Raw genomic sequence first — 21,789 nt, forward strand, 5'->3', positions numbered from 1 at the left:
GTGACAAAGCTGACCTCATAATTTCTGCAACTATCCTTGCCAGATGGATGTCTACTTGGAGCCCAGGGCATCAGCCACGGCAGACCGTCATCTCATCACTCCTCTCTCAGCAGCTCATTTCCCCTGGCTGCACTCCCTTTTAAAAATCATTTGCTATGACTGAGGCTGCCCTCCAGATGCTGTCTCTTCAATGAAGCCTCTCTCAGAAGGCTGGCATCTCAAAGGTTACATGGAACAATGAAAGAACACAGGACTGGGATTGAAGGAGAGGAAAAAGATCTGGGTTCTCATCTTGGCTTGTCATAGGATCATCAAGCCAGACCTCAGTAAGAATCCAGGAATCCAATAGGAATCCAACCCCTTAATTTTACAGAGGCCCAAAGTAGTGAAATGATTTGTGCAAGGTCATATGAACGATAAATATCAGATATGGGGATGTGACCTCAATGTCTTCTGAGTCCATAACTAGTGCTCATTTTACTATTGCTTCCTCTTTATCATGTCCTAGCTGTCTCAAACCTTGAGCAAAAGGGATGAGATTAAACATTTATATAGTAATTACTATGTAGTAGGCATTGTGCTATGCATTTTACAAGTATTATTTCATTTGATCTTCACAAAAACTCTTCAAAGTAGGAGCTGTTATAACCTCTATTTTATACTCAGAAAACTGAGAAAGGTAGAGATAAATGATGTGCTTAGGGTTACATAACTAGTAAATGTCTAAGGCTGGATTTGACTTTAAGTCCTCCTAACTCCAGGCCCAGTGCTCTATCTACTGTGCCACCCAACTGCCTCAAAACATATCTTCTGGACCCTCTGGACCTTTACCAAGAAGTATATTTGTGTGTTGGGGGTGGGGGATCTTTATGGTTCTATGATTCTCCTCGATCTGGAAAATTCACTTAAATCCCCACCCACCCTGCTTTTTTTTTTTCTTTAATTCTATCCCTGCTAGTCTGATTTCATGCTGCCAGCTTTTGGCTGTTTTTGGCTTCACTCTCAAATCCTTTTTTCTCTCCAAACCATAGGAGAGAGAAAATGAAGAAACTGCTTTGAAAATGGGACTGGAGTGAAAAGCTGAGAGGAGAAATGTCCCTTATGTGTCCTCATCTTCAGCATCGTAATGGGGGAAGAGCTGAGCCTAGCTGGGTGTGGCAAGCTCCTGGGCCTGCTGTCCTCCCTCATATATCTCCCCCACACTTTGCTAACTGTTAAAAAAAAAAGTTTCTTTTCAAAGCAGTCTCTGTGGCTTAAAGTGATAGCAGCCCCTCCTCGCATCAGTATTTTTGGAGGTATTTTTTTTTACATTGAGCTCAGTTGAAAACTTGAAAAGAAAGGAATTGCCCAAAAATTGGAGACTAGTGATTAAGGCATCTTGGAGGCTGTGGATTTCTTCATCTGCTTGGGGAGGAGGGAGCATGGAATTGGAGATAGAGAATATTTTTATACTTTTTGGCTGTCTTGCCCAACTGAATTAGCTTTCAGGTTTATTTTAACTCTGGAGAGGACAGAGTTCTAGCAACCATTGGTATGCAAATGATGTTCCTTGGAGAGCGAGTGCTGGAATAGCGATTCCATTAGGCACTGCCTGGCTTGAAACACTGTTTACCTGGTTCATCGGCCAAAAGGCCGGTTTGCTGGTACCACATTCTGAAGTCACTAAACCCCAGCTGCTGCTCTCCAGTTTTAGAGATTACTTGAATTGGCCACCTCTGCTTTGGAATCACCAAGCCAAGTCTTGCAGTTATGGGGCATGATTTCAGCTGTTTCCCTGAAGGCCCTTATGTTTGTAAGGAACATAATGTGAAGGATGAGGTGAAAACTGAATGCCATCCCTAAGGCTGGTAAGCACGGTGTGGTGGAATTAGAAATTGATGGATCTGGGGGTTAGTTCCATTTCTACTACAAGTGGGTAGTGGTACAGGAGAAAGGGCACTGACAATGAATTTAAAGCTCTACGGGCTCAAATCTCACCTCAGACATTACCCATGTGACCTTGGGCAAGTCAATTCTCTCAGCCTCAGTTTCCTCATATGAAAAATGAGGGGTTGGACTATATTAACTCTGAGGTCCCTTTCAGCCCTCTTATGTGACCCCAATCAAACCTTTTCAAATCCAAAGTCCTCATGAGGGGCTTGGATGCAGTGCTCTCTCTGCCCCTAATAGCTTTAAAAGTTTATGATTCTGGTCAGTCCTGCTTTTGTACTCAATATTAATGGCAGCTTTAAAAATGACAATCTGATTTAAACCGACTGTTTCGGTATAAGGGTTTGCCAAGGAGAAATCCTTTAGAGGAATGTTCCATAGCCTTAAGTTAGGAGGGAGAGTAAATTGAAGATGAATGGAATGGATAGACACTCAGAGCTTCACATAATCTAGTTGTAATTAAAATAAGGCATTTGTTATTATTGTTCAGTCATTTCAGTTGTATCTGACTCTTTCTGACTCCATTTGGAGTTTTCTTGGCAAAGATGCTGTAATAGTTTGCCATTTCCTTCTCCATCTCATTTTACAGATGAGGAAATTGAGGCAAACAGAATTAAGAGATTTGCCCACAGTCACATAGCTTAATAAGTGTCTAAGACCAGATTTTAATTCAGGAAGATGAGTTTTCCTAACTCCAGGCCCTGTACTCTATCCATTAGCTTCCCAATGGTGAGGCACTATACATCTACAATACATTACAGGAAAATCTTCAAATGTTCATGGAATAAAGAGCCAATCCTACAGGCAGTCACAAAATAAAAATATTGTGGTCTCTCTTAGGAAAGGAATATTCAGGTCTCTTTCACACTTGGTTGATACCCTTGGTTTATTCAGTCCAGATGTATTCTCCCCTGGGCTTAGCAACTTATCACCTACTTTAGATGGGTTGAGATTATTGTCTAAGCTGACACAACCCCCCTCCCCCATCTTTATAATAGCATTATAGATTTAGAGTTGAAGGGGATCTTCGAGATAATTTAGTGTAATACCCTCATTTTTAAAGATGGGGAAACTATAATTTGGAACTCAAAAACCTTTTTAAATGTTTAAAAATTGTGTAATTGGGGAAAAATAAAATACTATTTTAAAGAATGAATAAAGGTGGGGAAACAAGCTTGCAGAAGTTAAATGGCTTAGCCAAGACCATATAGACTAAATTACAGAAACAAGATTTGAACCTGGGCTCTGATTCTAAATTCAGCACTTTCTTAATTAGATTCTTCTTAACATCCATTAAGTTTCCATAAACTCATTTCCAAAACACATAAGGATGCAGGAAAATTGAGTGAAGTAGAGGAGTTTCATCTGTAGCACATTCTGAATGTAGGAGCCAAAGGCCATGACAACCAGTTAAATATTTACATGTTACATAGCGTAGCTATATAACAAATGCCTGCCTTTTTATCTTTGGTAGAGGCACGGTCACTGCCAGTATAAGGGAGAGATTCTCCCCATACCCTAAGCATCATCCCACCCTACCCTATCCTCCCCTCCCCCTTTATTGAATCATTTCCAAATTGAGTTCTACCCCTCTCCCATGTGGCCCCTTCTCTTCATTCTCAAGAACGTTACCCTAGCTCAGACCTTCATCCCTTAAACTGTTTCTGCTATTGCCATAGCCTTCTCACTGGCCTCCCTCATGCTATTCTCTCCCTTCCTCAATCCATCATCTGCCTGGCTGCCAAACTAATATTCTTCCAGATCTGACCACATTGCTTTTCTTCTTAAAAATCTTCAGTGACTTCTTATCACTCCTAGGATGAAATGCAAACTCAGCCTGACATTTGAAGTCTTCCAAATTCTGGCTTCTACCAACCATGAACACATTTCAGATAACTTTACATCATACACTCTAGGTTCCAATTGAACTGCCCTACTAACTGCTCCCCAGACTCAACATTCCTTCTCCTACCACCATGCTTTTGTGTAGGTTATCCCCTAAGTCAGGGATACATGCCTCCTCCTCACCTCCACCTCTTAGCCTCCCCAGCTCCTTTCCAGTTCAATTGACACATTACCTAAAACAGCATGGTTCCTGCCCTCAGGGAGCTCCCACTCTAAAGAGAGACAATGTACAAACAAGATACATGTAACGCAAATGAGAAGGAACCTCAGAGAAAAGATACTAGCAGTGGGAGAGACTTGGGAAGGCATCTAGTAGAAAGTCAGATTTTAGCTGAGTCTCGAAGGAAGCTAGAGACAGAGTTGAGGAGGGAGAGTATTCCAGGCTTGGGAATGGGTAGTGTCAAGTGGCAGGAATATCAAGAAAAGCCAGAGTAGCTGGATTGGAGAGAATGCAAAGCAGAATAAAGTGTAAGATTGGAAAGGTAGGAAGGATCAGGTTGTGAGAGACTTTAAAAGCCAAATAAACAATCTCATATTTGATGGCCCAGAGGTTACTGAACGGAGAAAGGAAAGGGTGAGAGGATGGGGGACATGCATAGTCGGTGAAGATCGTTTTGGCTACTGTGTGGTAGGTGCCTTGCTGTGGGTAGAGAATACTTTCACCCTCTTCTCTTCTGCTCCCCCAGTTGCCTGTCCTCTAAATCCAGTCCATTAGCCTTACTTTCTGCCCCACCAGCCACATGTCTGCAAGCTCTTTCATCATCAAAATAAAAATTCCTTGAGGGTGGGACATGACCTAGGGGCACCTCAATATAACATATAAAGCATGGGGCTTGGGGTCAGAAGGCCTGGGTCTGAGTCCTCTTTCTGCCATTCACTAGCTACGTGGACATGAGACATGTAATTCAGTCTCTCTAGGTCTCAGTTTCCATAAGAGTGAAGTTAGACTAGAAACCTACCTCTCTAGAAAATAACTTATGTGAGAATCAAATGAGATCATAATCATAAAGGGCCCGGCACATAGTAAGCACCATGTAAATGTTAGTTGTTATCATTATCATTATACCTCTTAAGTTCCTTTTAGCTCTGAAATTCTATGCTAAGTATATTCTTTCCCAAGGATGAGAGTGGAGGTTTCATTTTTCTCCTTCTATACTGTTTATTTTCTTTGTGAATTTTAAAATTTTAATTAAATTTTATTTTTTTCAATTATCAAGCATTTCTCATTCTCCCTTCTATATTTCCCCCACACCTGAAAAAGCAAAACCTTTGCACCATAAGTCTAGTCAAGCAAAATAATGGAGGTTGCATTTTAATCAAAGACACAAGAAGGGATCCAGGAAGGTAGAATTTTAGGTAAGCCAGTAGGGAAATATTAGGAAGAGGTGGGGTGAGGATAGGGGGAGAAGAGGGCCTTCTGACCACAGAAATCCACCATCAGAAAACAGTCACCTTCATCACCAGTGCATAAGGTCATCTACTTGGAACCTCATCATGCAAGATGGTTAGAGATTCTGAACAACCAAAACTACCAAAAGATGGTTGCTGTTTTGTTTTGTATTTTTTCTCTTAATCAATCATGGTTTTATCAATGTGCCTGCTATATTCTAAGCATTGTACTAGGCCCCGGATGTATGATTACAAAGAGAGAAACAAACTTTACTGCTCTACTCCACATCTGGGTGTTTGCAGTGATTGAAGAGAGAGTTCATCTCTTGGGTGAGGTTGTATCACAGCTAAATCATTCATCTTCAGGGTTTTTAAATGCTTTAGGCCAAAATCGTGTCCGCACACCCCCACAATCTTTCTTTCCCTTTTGTCACTGTTGGAATGAGACCAATGAGGACCAGAGGGAATGACTCCGCAGACAAGCTTATAAACAAACCCCAAACAAACCTGAGTTCCAAATTCTTGCCTCACTCTCTCAGCCTGGTTATCTATTCAATGGATACTGGATTTTTTTGTCAGAAAAAAAAACAAGGGAAAGGGTCAGAGGACAGAGTAAATTACTTGAAACAGAACGGGAGTCTCTATGTGGGTATAGTCTTCATTGTCCATGCAGTTAATAGGAATGGGGAATGGTTTTGAATTAGAAACACACTATAGGGAGAGGTAACCTTGTATATGAGGAATCAGGAGTCCTTCCTTCTACAGTAACTATGATATCAGGCAAGTAAGCCTTCCTGAGCCTCAGTTTAAAAATCTGTAAATAGAATAATATTTACATTATCTCAGAGAGCTAATGTGAAGAAAATTCTTGGTATAACTGGACACACTCTAAAATTATGAATTATTAGTAAGTAGAGTTAAGGGATTAATCACAAGAAGAATATATATAGGTAATGGCATGGAATTGCATCAGATATTTGGAAAGGACTTTAAGAGACTGGGTCCGCTTTCCCAGCTTCATGCAATGTTTAAGCTATCCAAAAGACGGTTGCTGTTTTGTTTTGTATTTTTTCTCTTAATCAATCATGGTTTTATCAATGTGCCTGCTATATTCTAGGCATTGTACTAGGCTCTGGATATATGACTACAAAGAGTGAAACAGACTTTACTGCCCCATTAAATAAAGGCTTCCCCATCAATGCTGGACCTAAGGGAAATTGTGAAAGTCATTGGGTTCTCCTAATCTCCCTCAATCCAATCTTTCCTTCCCCCACCCCCTTTCAGCTTCTCTTTTCTCCCACCAGCTCTTCCTAGACTCCCCATACATACATCCCAATCAAGTTCTCTCTGGATACTGCCTATCACTTAGTAGGCTAACTAACTGATAAAGTCATTCACAGGAAGATGTTAAGGCTAACCCACCAGCCATATGGAAGTTGCCTTCTCCTCCCCCCGTGGGATTCTGAACTACCAAAACTATCCTCTCTAATCTTCATACATTCAATCTTTTTATTTTATGTTTCTAAACCTTAAAGTATTAAATATGTGACTATTACTATGATTTTTCTATTTGCTTTCAGCTAATAGGACAGCTAGGTGGTGCAGTGTACAAAATGCCTGGCCTGGAGTCAAGAAGACCTGGTTCAAAACTGGCCTCAGACACTTACCAGCTATGTGACCCTGGGCAAGTTACTTAACCCTGTTTGCCTCCATTTCCTCATCTGTAAAATGAACTAGAGAAGAAAATGGCAAACCACTTTGCCATTTTTGTCATCTTTGCCAAGACAATCCCAAATGAGGGTCACAAAGAGTCAGACACAATTGAAATGACTGAATGACAAAGACAACAAAATTTGCTTCTAGAGACCAGAACCAGGAGTAATGGGTAGAAGTTTCAAAGAAGCAAATTTAATTTTTATATGAGGAAACTCTTCCTAATGATTAGATCCTAAAATGGAATGCATGACCTCATGAAAAAATAGATTCCCTATCACTAGGGATCTTTAAAAAAAAAACCTAAGTAACCACTTGTTGAAGATAATAATCATCATAATTAGTATTTATATATTGCTTTACAGTTTGCAAAGCACTTTGCAAATACAATCTCATTTGATCTTCACAACCACCTTGGGAAGTAGGTGCTATTATTAGTCCCATTTTATAGATGAGGAAACTGAGGCAGAGATTGAGCAATGTGCCTAGGGTCATACAGCTGGTAAGGATCTGAGATAGAATTTGAATTCAGGGCTTCCTGACTCCAGGTCTACCATACTACATACAATGTCACCTGGCTGAAGGGTTGTTATGAGTTGCACTAGATGGACTCTGAGGTCCTCTTCAACTATGAAATTCAGTGATTCTATTATTCTCTGACCAGCTTCTGCTCATACCTCAGCAATACAAAGGCATAAAGAGTGTGAAGACTGTTCAAGTTGGAGAATCTTTTAATCCCTAAATAAAAATGTGCCTTAATTCATTTTTCAAAGCTGATCTCTTAAGATGTTTTGGAATCTGATTTTGAAGATATTAAAATTGGCTTCTTTAATCCCACCACCATCCCCAGATAAATCTCTCACATAGTTTTCTTTGAAAAATAGGGAATATGGTTTACTAAAAAGACTTTTTCTTCAACCATTTCGAAATGTGGAATTAATTCTTAGTGACAGAAAATTTGCCAATAGTTACACAAAGGTACAAAAGCAAAGATGGTCCCCATCTTCAATTACATCCTAAAGCAACATGAAGGTGAGCAGTGATTGGCCAGGGAAGGGCATTTTGGTCCAGACAGTTCCAGGGTGGTGCATGAGTTTACAGAGGAGTTATTGGCACACTCCATCCAGGAACAATGACAAAAAAGATTTGATTGCAGTTCTTATTTCCCAAACTGGGGGTGGAGTGGTGTATGATGGAGAGAGGAAGGAGTAAAAGGGTGAGCCAAGGAGCTGATGGCCAGAGAATAAGGATTGCAGCGATGTATAAAGTGATTGTGGATTTTCTGAAATAGTGGTCCTAGAATGACAATCATAAATGGGTTTGGAGGGAGTCAGGGCAGTACATAAGTAATATAGCCAACATTGCATGATTAATCATTAATAGTTATGAACTGTTTTTTAAAGCCACCTTCTCATATTCTTCAGCTCCCAAGATAATTTCTTTTTAAAAGTGTTTCAAAAATTTCAAAAGCATCTGCTTTTATTCCTTGTTTTTTTCCCCTATTAACATATTAAATACATGTTTTTGAAGGGGAAAATCTACTGCATTTACTTAGTATTTATACAAAACTAAAATATGACTAAACTATTTTAAGGAAGTTTTAGCTAATTATATGAAGATATGGAATCTACCAAGATAGCTTCTGTAGATGAAGATGATGCATTTTAATGCTTCTCTTAAAATCATGTCTTACAACACACACTCATACAAAAAGAACAGACTTTGAGTTTTTCCTACTGTCATCTGGGCCTCTGGTTCTCAGATGTCTGCTGCTGTGCTGGCTTCAGGAAGGGTAGGATCTAGCAGTGTCAGGGAGCTGTCAATCAATAGCTGAAGCTTGGATAGACATTTTTTGTCTGTTTGGTCATTTTCAGTCATGTCCAACTTTTTGTGACCTCTTTTGGGAGGATTTTCTTGGCAAAGATACTGGCGTGGTTTGCCATTTTCTTCTCTAATTCTTTTTACAAATGAGGAAACTGAGGCAAACAAGGTTAATTGACTTGCCCAGCATCACATAGCTAGTAAGTATCTAAGGCTAGATTTAAGGTCAGGAAGATGAGTTTTCTTGACACTAGGCTAACACCCTATCCACTGCTCCACCTAGCTGCCCCAGGGTTCTCCACTGCCTCACTATAAAATGAGGAGTATGGTATAGTTCCTTCCAACTCTAAAGCTATGATTCTCAAGCCCAGGTCTTCTGATATTCAAATTCAATCCTCTTTCTCTGTTGTGTATTTATACATTTAGGCATGTATATTAGTAACAATAATAACAAAATTTGAAAATGGGAACAATTTTAAGGACCTCAAGCACGCCAGGGTTGATGTTGAATGACACTTTTAGGGCAAGTTTTGTCATTATTTACTTATAGATCCTGACCTTTTAGAAAATCAGGACCAGTATAGAGGTTACTGCAAGATAGCCACATGGAAATAAAATTCAGCAGGGATGTGTGTGTGTGTGTGTGTGTGTGTGTGTGTGTGTGTGTGTGTGTGTAAATGTGATGTGTGCCCTTCCCACAAAGGGCAATCACCAACTGGTTGACTAACAGCTGGCAGGAAATTCCTGGAACGGAGGTAGCTGGCAAGATCCAGGGTAGCCCATTGGATGTATCACTTTATCTCTGCGTGTTTATTTTTAGTCCAATGGGCTTCCTTCATAGAGTCACAGACTGTTAGTGCCAGAGCGTTAGGCCTTTGAGATTATTTGGTCAAGCCTCCTGATTTTACTGATGAAGGAACTGAGGCCCAGGGAGAGAAAGTTATTAAGTCAAGGTCGTATAGTTGGTAAATGGACAGAACCAGGATGAGAACTCAAATTTCCTGATTCCCAATCCTGAGTCATAACATGATAGCAGATACCACACTGGCACCGTGGATATCGCCTGTGATGCCCTGATTACACAAGAGAAGCCAGGGATGGGAGAACATGGTAAACACAGGGGAAGGACATCACTAGCCCGTGTCATAGCTTTGTAATTAATCTCTCTGCTTTTGATCTTTCCCCACTGCAGTCCACCCTCCACACAACTTCCAAAGTGATTTTCTAAGTCTAACTCTAACCAGGTCACTCTCTTCCTCAGTAAACTCTACTGCCTCTCCATTACCTCCAGGATCAAAGATCAAGTCATATGTTCAGTTCTTCCCAACCTGTCTGCTTCCTACCTTTCCATCTTCTCACACCTTAGTCCCCTCCACATGCCCTGTGGTCCAGCATCTCTGGCCTTTTTGCTGTTCCTCACTCCCCACACTTCATCTCCCATCTCCAGTCAAAGCACTGGCTGTTCTCCACTCCTGGCAGACCCTCCTTTCTCACCTCTAACTTTTGACATTTTTGGCCTCTTTTCAGACTCAGCTCAAATGCCTCATTCTGAGGTGGGCCTTCCTGCGTGCCCCAGCCCCTTCTCGGTCACATGAACCTTCTAAGGTTACCTTCTATGTTCTCTACGTGTGTCTTGTAAGCTTCTATTAATTGTCTTGTTGCCTGTCCCATTAGCAGGTAAGCTCTTTGAAGGCAGGGACTGTTTCTGTGCTTTTGCCCTTTCTTTGTATCCCCAAGCACCTAGCCTCTGCCTGGCCCTAATATGTGCTCAATAAATACTTGTCCATTGCTCAAATGATAAAGTACTTGACAGTTTGCAAAGCAGATTATTTCAGCTGGGTCTCACACCAGCCCTGTGAGGTAGATCCTACAAGTTTGTTTGTTTTTTTTTTCAAGATCAGACTTACGATTTCAGTGGTGAAGGGAGCTCCTTCTGCCAAGCAGATCAGCTTCTGCTGTGCCCTTATGGTGTCAGAGAGGTCCACAAGGCACAGAGGGGTTTTGTGACTTCTCTAGGGTCACACAGCCAGGATATTCCAGGAATGTGACATAAACCTAGATTTTCCTGACTTCAAGACCAGCTCTCTATCCACTACACCACACAGCCTGTCTGTAACACCTATCATTATCCCCATTTTATAGAGGAGGAAACTGAGGCTGAGAAGGGATGAGTATCTTGCCAGGAACAGTATCTGGGGTGGGATTTGGAACCTGAGTACAAGTTGAGTAAGTGCTTCAAAGCACCGTACCTTGCTGAACTCAAATGTGACAAGGATCATGAGGTCACTCTCAAAGGGACCTCAGAGCTCATCTGGTCTAACCTCTTCATTTTACTGATGAAGAAACTTTCCCAGAAAGAATGCCAAAGTTAGTAGGCGACCAGAGTTAAGACTTAGACTCGTGTGGGCTAGTGAGAAGTCTAGAATGCTTTTTCAGGAGAATATTCTGACTCTGATGTGCTATTTTTTATAAAATGTAAAGGTTAATATACATATGTATGTATATATGTACACACATATACACACAAACATACATATAGACACAAACACAATATACATATGTGTATATCTAAGTATACATATATAATTATACATCATAAATATGATCATTACATATAATATATGTGATATATAATCTATATATTTGTACAATTATGTAAGATTGTATATTATGTGCACATGTATCCATAATGTATAATCACATATATTACACATGACTTATAATAATATATAATGAAGTGGTTGTATATAATAATATGTAACAAAGTGAATATAACATTTTATATAATTACATATATATGTTATATTGTGCATGAGTGTGTTTGCGTGTGTGTGTGGCCATGCCTACCTACAAGCTGAGAAAGCTCCTTTGAATGCTAGGCACTCCCTAAAATATTGCTGCCACTTCCTAGATTATTTGCGTACTATTTCCCATGTGTATTGTTGTACACACTTCACCGGCTACCAGCCTCCCATATTTCATTTGTGTGGAATGAATGACAGAGAGGTAGGAAATTCCTTGTAATCCTAATTTGATTTAACATAACTAGTATCTACTTTCTGTACATCTTGTATGTAATTTCTGAGAGGCATTATAATGTGGCCCATGGCATAATGGGTAGAGCTGGCGTTTAACCGTAAGTGACCAAAGTTCAAGCCTGTGTAGTCCTAGGTAAGTCACTAATGATTTCTCCAATCATCCTCATCCATATCTCACCAGTGGACCCAGATGACTCTGGAGGAGAAAGTGAGACTGATGATTTTCCACAGCTGTCCCTCAATGAAATCCCATTCACTTGCTTGTCCTGGTCTCACCTCCCTGCTATCATGATCCTCTTCAAGAACGAAGGACAAACAACAAGGCACTCTTGAGTTGCCAAATCCAAAGGCCTTTTCTCAATCTTTATTCACCTTCACACACGCGCACGCGCACACACACACACACACACACACACACAACACAGTCTCCCTCTATTAGAATATAAGGTCCTCTTCGGGGAGGGACTGTCTTGCTTGCTTACATTTGTATACCCAGTTCTTATCAGAGTGCTTGACATATAGTAAGCACCTAACAAATGCCTTCATACTCATTCATTAATATTTTTGTTTGATTTGTTTTGTTTTAATTAGCAAGCATTTTAAATTAATCTTTAAATTAAATTACTCCAACTAACTCATTCAGCAAATTAAAAAAGTCCTCAACACATAGTTACATGATATGACAAAATAAATTCTCAATTAATTATATCTAAAAATGTATGTCTTTTTCTACATTTTAAGTTCATCAACTCTCAGAAGGTGAACAGCATGTTTTATCTTTATTCTTTTGGGCTCATGCTTCAGCATTGAATTGATCAGAGTTTTAAAGTCATTTAAAGTTATTTTCCTCAATAATGTTGTAGTCATTATAAAATTGTTCTCCTGGTTCTACTCATTTCACTCTTTATCAGTTCATGAAGGTCTTCTGAGATTCCTCTGAAACTGTACATTTCTCCAGTTATCATGGTACAATAGTATTCCATTACATTCACATACTATACTTTGTTTAACCATTTCTCAGTAGGATAGCCCTCTTAGTCTGCAATTTTGGTTTTGGCTACCATGAAAAGAATTGCTACAAATATTTTTGTATATATACATTCTTTTCCTCTTTGATTTCTTTCGGGCATATATAGGCCTAATAGTGGTACAGCTAGGTTAAATGGTATGCTTACATTGGTGACTTTCTAGACATAATTCTAAATTACTTTGGATGGCTGGACCAATCCATAGCTCCCCCAACAATGCTCCAGTGTATCTGTTTTTCCACAACCTCTCCATTATTTGTCATTTTCCTCTTTTGCCATCTTTAACAATCTAATAGAACGGTTATAAAACCTTAAGTTTGCCTTAATTTTCTTGTTTCTAATTGTCAGTGATATAAAACTTTTTTCTGATAGTTGATAACATAGCTTTATTTTCTCCTTTGAAACTGCCCATTGATATTCTTTGACCGTTTGTCCATTGAGGAACAGCTCTTAGTCTTATAAATTTGAATCAGTTCTTTAAATAGCTTGGATAGAAGACCTTTAATAGAGAAACTTGTTACAAAGACTTTTCTCCAGTTACCTTTTTCTCTCCTAATTTTTTACTGTATTCAATTTGTGCAAAAACTTTTTAATTTTGTATATTCAAAATAGTCCATTTTGTTTATATGATCCTTTCTATCACTTATTAAGTCATGAACTTTCCCCCTTTCTATAGATCTCAAAAGCAATCTCTTCCTTGCTAATCTTAGTTGTTTATGACAAATAGGATCTTTTATATTTAGGAAATATGAACTTTTACATTTAGGGCATATATCCATTTGGAGCTTATCTTTAATGATTACTGCTGTGTAGTACAGTTTGAGATGTGATTCTAATAGATCCTTTTCCTCCCCACTTTTCTTCACCATTATACTTGAGATTCTTGACCTTCTGTTTCTTCATATGAACTTTTTCTAGGTCCGTATATAGGGTATTCTTTTGAGAATTTGATTGGTACAGACCTGAATGAGTAGATTAATTTATGTACCATTGCCATTTTTTACTATATTTGCCCTAACTTCCCATGAGCATTTGTTTCTTCGACAAGGTTTGTCTTTATATCAGCACAGGAGGTTTTACATTAGATCAATCATTCATTCATTCATTCACTTACCCTCTTTATACTTTATTTTCCTCAACTGATCAACAAGGGGTGTGGACTAGGTTGGCTCTGAGGTCCCTTTCACCTCTAGATCAAGGGTCTTGTGGCCTTATGTGATAAATATAAGTCTTTTTCCTTTTTTAAATCATTTCCTTCCTTCTCCAACCTGACCCATTCCATGGAATGGAATGTTTCTGTGGGTGATTTACTTGGCCAACATCTGCAGTGTATTATGTGATATATAGAACACACTGGGCCCCAATGTCTAGGTAAATGTTTTGCATAATTGCACATGCATAACCTATATCTTATTGCTTGCCCTCTCAGGGAGCGGGGAGAGAATTTGAAACTCAAAACTTTAAATAAAAATGTTTTTAAAAATTTTGGAAAAAAAAAAACAATGTCTAGGTAAAGACCAAGTGTGAATCAATCACTAAGAGTGCTAAATGTGAACCCAGACTAATAATCTCTTTGGATTGTGTGTTTTCTTCTCTCAGGTATCAGACATGCTCCAGCAATGGCCTTGTGGCTGGGTTCCAGAGCCGCTACTTTGAATCGGTCCTAGACCGAGAATGGCAATTTTACTGTTGCCGCTACAGCAAGAGGTGCCCATACTCGTGTTGGTAAGTAGTTGTCTACTAAGATCATACTCTCATGGACTCCCAGAGTTAGCAGTGGGGCTAAGATTTTTATTATCCCAAGTATCTGCTGTCTTCAAGACAGAATTTCTACACTTGACTTCCATATTGGCAAGAACTTCTTCAGTGCCCAGAGATCCGCAGAGAATGAAATCTTAAACCCTTTCTCAACATATCCTATAACTGAATGAGATTTCAGGCTAAAATAAGACAGGCATAGGCTCCAAAGTAAAGAAAACAACAGTACTACTGCACTCTACCCTAGGCGGAATCCGTCTAATATCATTTTGTTCTGGTCTTAGCAGCACAATATAGTAGTTGAGGAGTCAGTCTTGGAATAAAGAAGATCTGGGTTCAAATTAAATCTCAGACACTTACTAGCTATTTGACCTGATGCAAGTCACTTGACCTCTCTAAGTCTCAGTTTCCCCATCTGTACAATGGGGAAAATAATAACTCCTACCTCACAGGATCATAGCGGGGACGAAATAAGGTAATGGAGTGCTTTTGCTATTATCATACAGTTTTAATATTTTCACAAGGGACTTTGTTAGGATTTTGAAGATTTAATAAATCTGAGACTTTTTGTAGTTACCAAGCAGTAATTTCAGCATGAGCTTGTGTTTTCTATAACTTTCATTCAATTGTGTGAGGGTGTACTATGGAATATTACTTGGGAGAGCCTTTAATACTCTCATTAAAGATGCCCTCAGTGGGTGTTTAGATGACTTTCATGAAGTGTTATATAAAGGCAGTCATTTCAATGACCTCAAGCTTTTCCCTGAAGCAAAGGCCCATCTTTTATACTATAAATATGACGCCAGCGTTATAGTATGGTTGCAAGTCATGAAACATTCCAGTCCATAAAAAAACTGGAATTGAAGATTGACCAAGCAGTAAAGGAGAAGTGCATGGTAGGGGGGAGCTATTGGTACCATGTAACAAATAAGGAACAATGAAGGGGAAGAGATATGTTGGTTGTCATCAAAGTAATGTGTGAGTGGCTGACCACGTGAAAAAACCAAGGGATAAATGATGGATGGGCTAGATGTCCTATTAAGATATAGATGTGTGTAGATGTGTACGCACATGTATGTGCTTACATACACACATGTATGATATTTGTGTATGTGTGTTATGGAAACGCATGCATGTCCATTGTGTATGTGTGCGTGTGTGTGTGTGTGTGTGTGTGTGTGTGTGTGCGCGCATGTGTAACCAGTGCAGCTTGGTGGGTAGGGTGTCACCCTCAAAGTCAGGAAGACCTAGATTTAAGTCCTGACTCTGATACATACTGGCCATATGAGCTGGAGTAAACTACAGTCTTTCATTACTCTTGGTCATTCTCCAAGACTACAGGTTGTAGGGAAGGTGCCCACTTCTATTGGTAGAGGGAATTTCCTCCCTCATCTTGGTGTTCTCCATAACAATGAAATCATAGGTCTAGTCCCTGTCCTGATTTTTACATACAGTACCTTCCCCCTGACCATGTGGGACCTTTTAGCAGTGACATATCCACAAATATTCTTCAGAAGTTAACTTCTTTCCAAATTTTAGTAGCTCTTCCTTCCTAAGAGAATCTGGTCAATGAGGCAAGCACCTAGATCCCCATAAAACAAATAAATCCATTTTCTTCCCTTGCTATTTGGTAGGAAGAATTCCCTACCACCACCACGCTCAATGATGGCATCATTGAACTCTCTAACACTCAATTAACTGCTAGGAAATTAGGAGGTATGGCAGGTAGAGCAACAGGAATATAGTCAAAAGCATCTGAGTCCAAATCTGGCCTCAGACATATACTAGATGTGTGCTCCCAGGCAAGTCACTTACTATTTGCCTCAGTTTCTTCATCTGTAAAATAGAGGTAATAATGGTAGTACCTGCCTCCCAGGATTGTTGTGAGGAACAAATGAAATATGTAAAGTGCTTAGCAAAATACCCAACACATAGTAGGCCCTATATAAATGTTACTTATTATCATTATCATTATTAAATTAGTAACTTACTTTGATTCTGTGCTAGAATATTGGTCTCAAAAGAAGGATGTAGGGAGATATACTTGGGGCTTAACCCACCCCTTTGCAGGACACTGACGCTGACCCAGGAAGGGCAGGGCAAGTTTAGCAAAGTGCTCTCAAGTTATTTACAATGGAAATAGGGTAAGCCACTTTCTGAATCAAGTAATTTAAAGATTCCACTCAAAATTCTAGCCCTGGTGATGGGATCTGAAATTTGAAAAAGGTCAGAATTGAAAGGCATTGTAGTGTTCATTTGGTTAAACCACTTGCTTGCAGCAAAAATCTTCCCAGTTCTCCACAATGTTGCCATGGAAAGGAAGGTTAGTAAGATGCTAACTACCCCAGTGCCAGTGGGTGCCAGCTAATACAAGGATAGCTCATCTACTTCTAATTGCTGTCTTTTGAAAAGGGCAATGTTCCCTGCGGTCACGATGGCAGCCACCTTCTCATCCAGGAACATTCTCTTTCTGGAGCAAGGGCATCAACAGCAATTCATATCCCAAGGACCTAACATTTCCTTCATGAGTCAGGTTGAACTCTGCCCTTCTTGCAGCTCTGTTCTCTTCCTCTTAAATATCTCATTTCCTTTAATGTTTGCTCCAATTTTTGTGTTGGTATTACATTAGGGGATGAGGAACTTTGTATGATCAATCCTTAAGTAACTTTTCTCTGACTGCCTTTTCACTTCAATTATTTTAAGTGCCTACTATGTGCAAGGCATTGTCCTAAATAAACACTGGGAATAATAAAACAGAGGAGCTACATTCTGCTCCAGGGAAATAACATGTACACAGATAAATTGACACAAAATATAACCAAAATAATAGAGTCTGTGGCCCTGCAACCACCCTCTCTTTTCAGCCCCAAATTCATGTGAATTGGTTCAATCACTGGAGTTTCCTTGGAAGATCACTTTTTGGCTTATCATTTCCCAATCTAGAGTTTATTCTGGAAAATCCCCAAATATAGCCTGAGAATAGCTCATGTCTAGGTTTCCACAAATTAAGTAACAACAGGGTCCCCAGACCCTGAACAAGCACTCAAGGTAATAAATGTATGTTGCGTAGAGGATAGTCTTTCACCCCTAAGTAGATGCAGAAGTCTCAACAGACTTAGGACATCTGATAAAGAAATGCAGATGACATATATTTGTATGTCATAAGATATATAATCACAACTTTCTTCTTTTTACCACTGCAAATAAAAAATAGAACCTATGCTTTGAGTGAAGTCCAACATTAAACAATTGGCTTCCAAATTAATTCATTATATCTTTCTGAATCATTGTGTTTTTCCATTCTTCTCCTTTACCTGTTTCCTCACTTTGGTGCTGATAGCCTCCGCTGATGGGAAGATTTTAGTGCTATTGCTTTATCAGGTAGACTTCTGATAATGTTCAACATAGGACTAGAAAGTTCTCAAGGTGGCTTCTTACTGCTGAATGAAACTATTGAAGTTCTAATTCTATACCTTTAATTTCCTAGTAGTTACCTACTTTCTTGTTCAAATATTACCTTATTTCTCAGCAGACTATCTGAGATTCAATGGCAAAGGACTAAATCTAGAGTTAGAAGACCTGAGTTCAAATTTTACTCTTTCAGTTACGACTTATGTGGCCTTGAGCAAGTTGCCTCATTTCTCTAGGCCTCAATTTCCTTTTAGATCCCCTAAAAATCAACTCAGTTCTTTAATAAGAATACATTTCATTTTGGAAACATGGTATTAATTTACTAAAAGGTTTTGTTCCTTCAAATAAGAATGGAATCCATCTGTTGACAATCTATTAATTTTTTCAAAGCAATTATATATAATATAAATACAATAAATTAATAAATATAACATTTATTATTAATATATTAACTAGTAATATAATTAATATAATGTAAACTAATATAATAATTAAATATAATGCAATTTTATCCATGCTATATCCCTATGAGATAAGTAGGGCAGTTGTTAGCCCCATTTTGCATATTAGAAAACAGGCCCAGAAACATTGTAACTTTCCAAATATCTGAAAAAGACAGAAGCAAAACTAAACTAAACTAAAAGCAGAACTAAAAGCTATGTTTATTCAAACACATAATCCATTGAGTATTCTTTTCACTCTAACCCACTGCCTCTGCTTAGGTATAGGGAGCCCCTTCCTGGGTTTATTTGTGAGACAAAAATAAAAATAGAATGAATATATCTGCAGTACAGATTAAAACTAACTAACAGGGGTACTTTTCCACTCTGGACAACCGGATAAATCAATTTCCTAATGAAATGCCCCTATGTTCAGAGAGTCCGACCCTATTATTCTGCTTTACCATAATGACCTAGTTCCAGATATAAGCTCTCAAAGGGAGCAACACTGAGGGGCTGTCCATCTGACCTAGGGGTAATAATCAGAAGCGAGCAGTGGAGATGCAAGTTATAAAATATTGTATCTGTCCAGCATCTAGATTGACAGAGTAAACCTCTTGTGGCCACGTCCATGCTGGATATGATGGGTGGCAAAGATCAGAGGTTTTCAGGAAGCTTGTCAAGATTTGGATAAGCCTCTCTCTCTCTCTCTCTCTCTCTCTCTCTCTCTCTCTCTCTCTGTCTCTGTCTCTGTGTGTGTATGTCTGTCTGTCTGTCTCTGTCTCTGTCTGTCTGTCTGTCTGTCTGTCTGTCTCTCTCTCTCTCTCTCTCTCTCTCTCTCTCTCTCTCTCCCTCTCTCTGTCTCTGTCTCATCCTCTCCCTCCATTAAAAGCAAGGCAACTGCTTGTAATTTCTAGCTTGCTTGACTTGGGTCCATTTTTAATAGATGTTACATTTAGTCAGGAGCCAGACAGACAGACTGAAACTCTACAGTCAGCAACCAAGTGAACCGTTTATGCTTCAATGACCTCCAATTCCCCTTCAGCATCCATTAGGACTTCAACAAGCCAGTTTTTGAATGACTCTAGTTGAGTCCCTGTTCTTGAGAATCTTTTACAGGGGATTTCTATTTAGGACTGCTTAGTCTAGACTGTTCCCAAGATTTGTCCCTATTCGTTAATTCTGAGTGATGAATGAATGAACTGGCAGATCAGACCTTTCAGAGAACTTCCAAATTGGCCACTGACTACTATCAGTCTTATAGGGTAGGACCCCTCGCTGAAGTTTTACAGACGCCTCTGCATCCCCTTAAGAGCCCTTATGTGTTAGAGTTCCTGGAAGTGGAATCTTTATCATTCCCTTTGAACAGAGTATGCTATAAACACACCCTACAACTACACACCTTACATATCCATCCATGCTTTTTCACCTACAAAGGTCAAGAGCCAGAATTGCCTTATAACAGGGCTCCTTTAGAGAACTTAATTGTCTAATAGCCAGAATAATTAAGCCAACTGGAAGGCAGAAAGGTAACAAGCGTTTATAAACACCTGCTATGTGCCAGGCTTTGTGCTAAGTACTTTACAAATATCACATTTGATCCTCACAACAACCCTGCGAGGTAGTAGTAACTACCTGGCTCAGTTGAGGAAATTGAGTCAGATAAAAGTTAAGTGACTTGCTAGGCAAGTCACACAGCTGGTAAGTATCTGAGGACAAACTTGAACTCAGGACCTAGTATTTGACTCCAGACCTAGTATTCTATTCGCTATGCTACCTAGCTTCAGGTTGTCTTTGGCTTTCTTCATTTAAAATTTCCCAGTACCGCACACACACACACACACACACACACACACACACACACACACACACACACACATACACGAATAAAATGTTTTCAAAACTATACTCTTCATTCCATGAGATCCTACATTGTTTCTCCAGTTTGCCGCCCTTAGAGTATAGCCTTGTCTGGTTGCTGGGCTCCTGAGAGCCAACTACAACCCAGGAGTCTGCCCTGGGGAACAACAGATTGAAAACAAATAAATCCCCTGAGATCCTGAATCCTCAAATGTTGACATTTACGAGGCAGTATGTCCAAAACAGAAACTCCTTGCTTATTATGTTAAAGAGGGATGTGGACTTACTGTGTCATCCATGTCCAGTGTGAGATAGAACAGTAAATATTCTTCACAATGTTCAACATGAAAATGCTAGTTCATTTACCGATGTACTAAGAAAGAGAGGCAAAGAAAAAGAGGAAAAGAAAAGGGGAAGGAAGGAAAAAGAGAAGGTGAAGAAAAAAGAAGAGGGTTAGGGCCAAGGACAAGGAGAGAAGCTCCCTGGTTGATCTGACTGCATGTTCATCTAACATTCAACTGTCTCTCTTTCTAATACTTTAAGAGATCAGTGACAACATCAAGATGAAGACCCTTACTGACATGGGTCACACACACTCCCCTTCACCAGCTAGACAGCTCTTATCACTGGGCTTATAAAAATTCATCATCTGAAGGCCAATTTTGGTTCTGAGCCTTTCCAATCTTAGCTAAGCCTGGATACCCTTCCATACTGGTAGGTCCAGCCCATGCATGCATTGCCCTGAAATAATTTTCAAGATCTCAGAATCATCTCCATCCTATGAGGAGGTATGGAGGATGAATTCAGCAGAGACTCTGCTTTAAGCTTAATAAACCCTGGATTGGCTGATAGATTGATTATTTTCTCAAAGAAAATACAAATTCCTTGAAGGCAACCAATATCTTCTTTTTTGTCCCCAATGACTAGCATACCAGACACATAATAAATACTTGTTTGAATGAATGACTGCTTACAGTTAAAACAATAATCAAAATAGAATCTACAGAATGATAGGTAGACATAGAGGAGTTAAGGGGAGGAAAGAGATTACCTGATAAGGTTTTAAATCAAAGAACCACAGAATTTATAAGTAGAAAGGGCCTTCTAGTCTAGTAATCCCCTCTCTTACAACCCTAACAAAGGTTTGCCCAACCTTCTTTCCATCCAAGGAAAGGAAAGTCAATATTCCCCCCACCCCACTTTACTTTGAAGCAGCTTTGATTATTGAGAAGTCGTTCCTTACATTGAAAACGAAGAACAAACACAACTCCAAAGTAACTTCAACAGACTTTCAAAAACAAAATTTATGTGTGACTCATATCAAAGGTCCCCTCAAGTTAACAGGGTCACTTCTAGAAAAGGTACTCAATGTGCAAGATGGGCATTAGATATAAAACAGTTGTTTATTTTCTCTACCGAAGAAATTGCTTAAGGTGTAAAAGGTCCATAGGTACATGTTAATGAACAGAAAACACAAACTTTTCATCATGCTCTCCC

The 21,789-nt window shown here is 39.3% G+C and overlaps 1 protein-coding gene across 1 annotated transcript in view; it reads left to right on the top strand.

The window, feature by feature from the left end:
* Positions 1-21,789, top strand: part of DPT (dermatopontin) — a 39,214-nt gene that overhangs the window by 1,088 nt on the left and 16,337 nt on the right. The window contains exon 2 of the mRNA XM_020974726.2: positions 14,423-14,548. Within this exon, the coding sequence (XP_020830385.1) occupies positions 14,423-14,548 (126 nt within the window). The remainder of the gene's footprint in view (positions 1-14,422; positions 14,549-21,789) is intronic.

This window comes from Phascolarctos cinereus, unplaced genomic scaffold (assembly GCF_003287225.1).
Source record: "Phascolarctos cinereus isolate Bilbo 61053 unplaced genomic scaffold, phaCin_HiC Scaffold_5;HRSCAF=322, whole genome shotgun sequence".
Lineage (NCBI taxonomy): Eukaryota > Metazoa > Chordata > Mammalia > Diprotodontia > Phascolarctidae > Phascolarctos > Phascolarctos cinereus.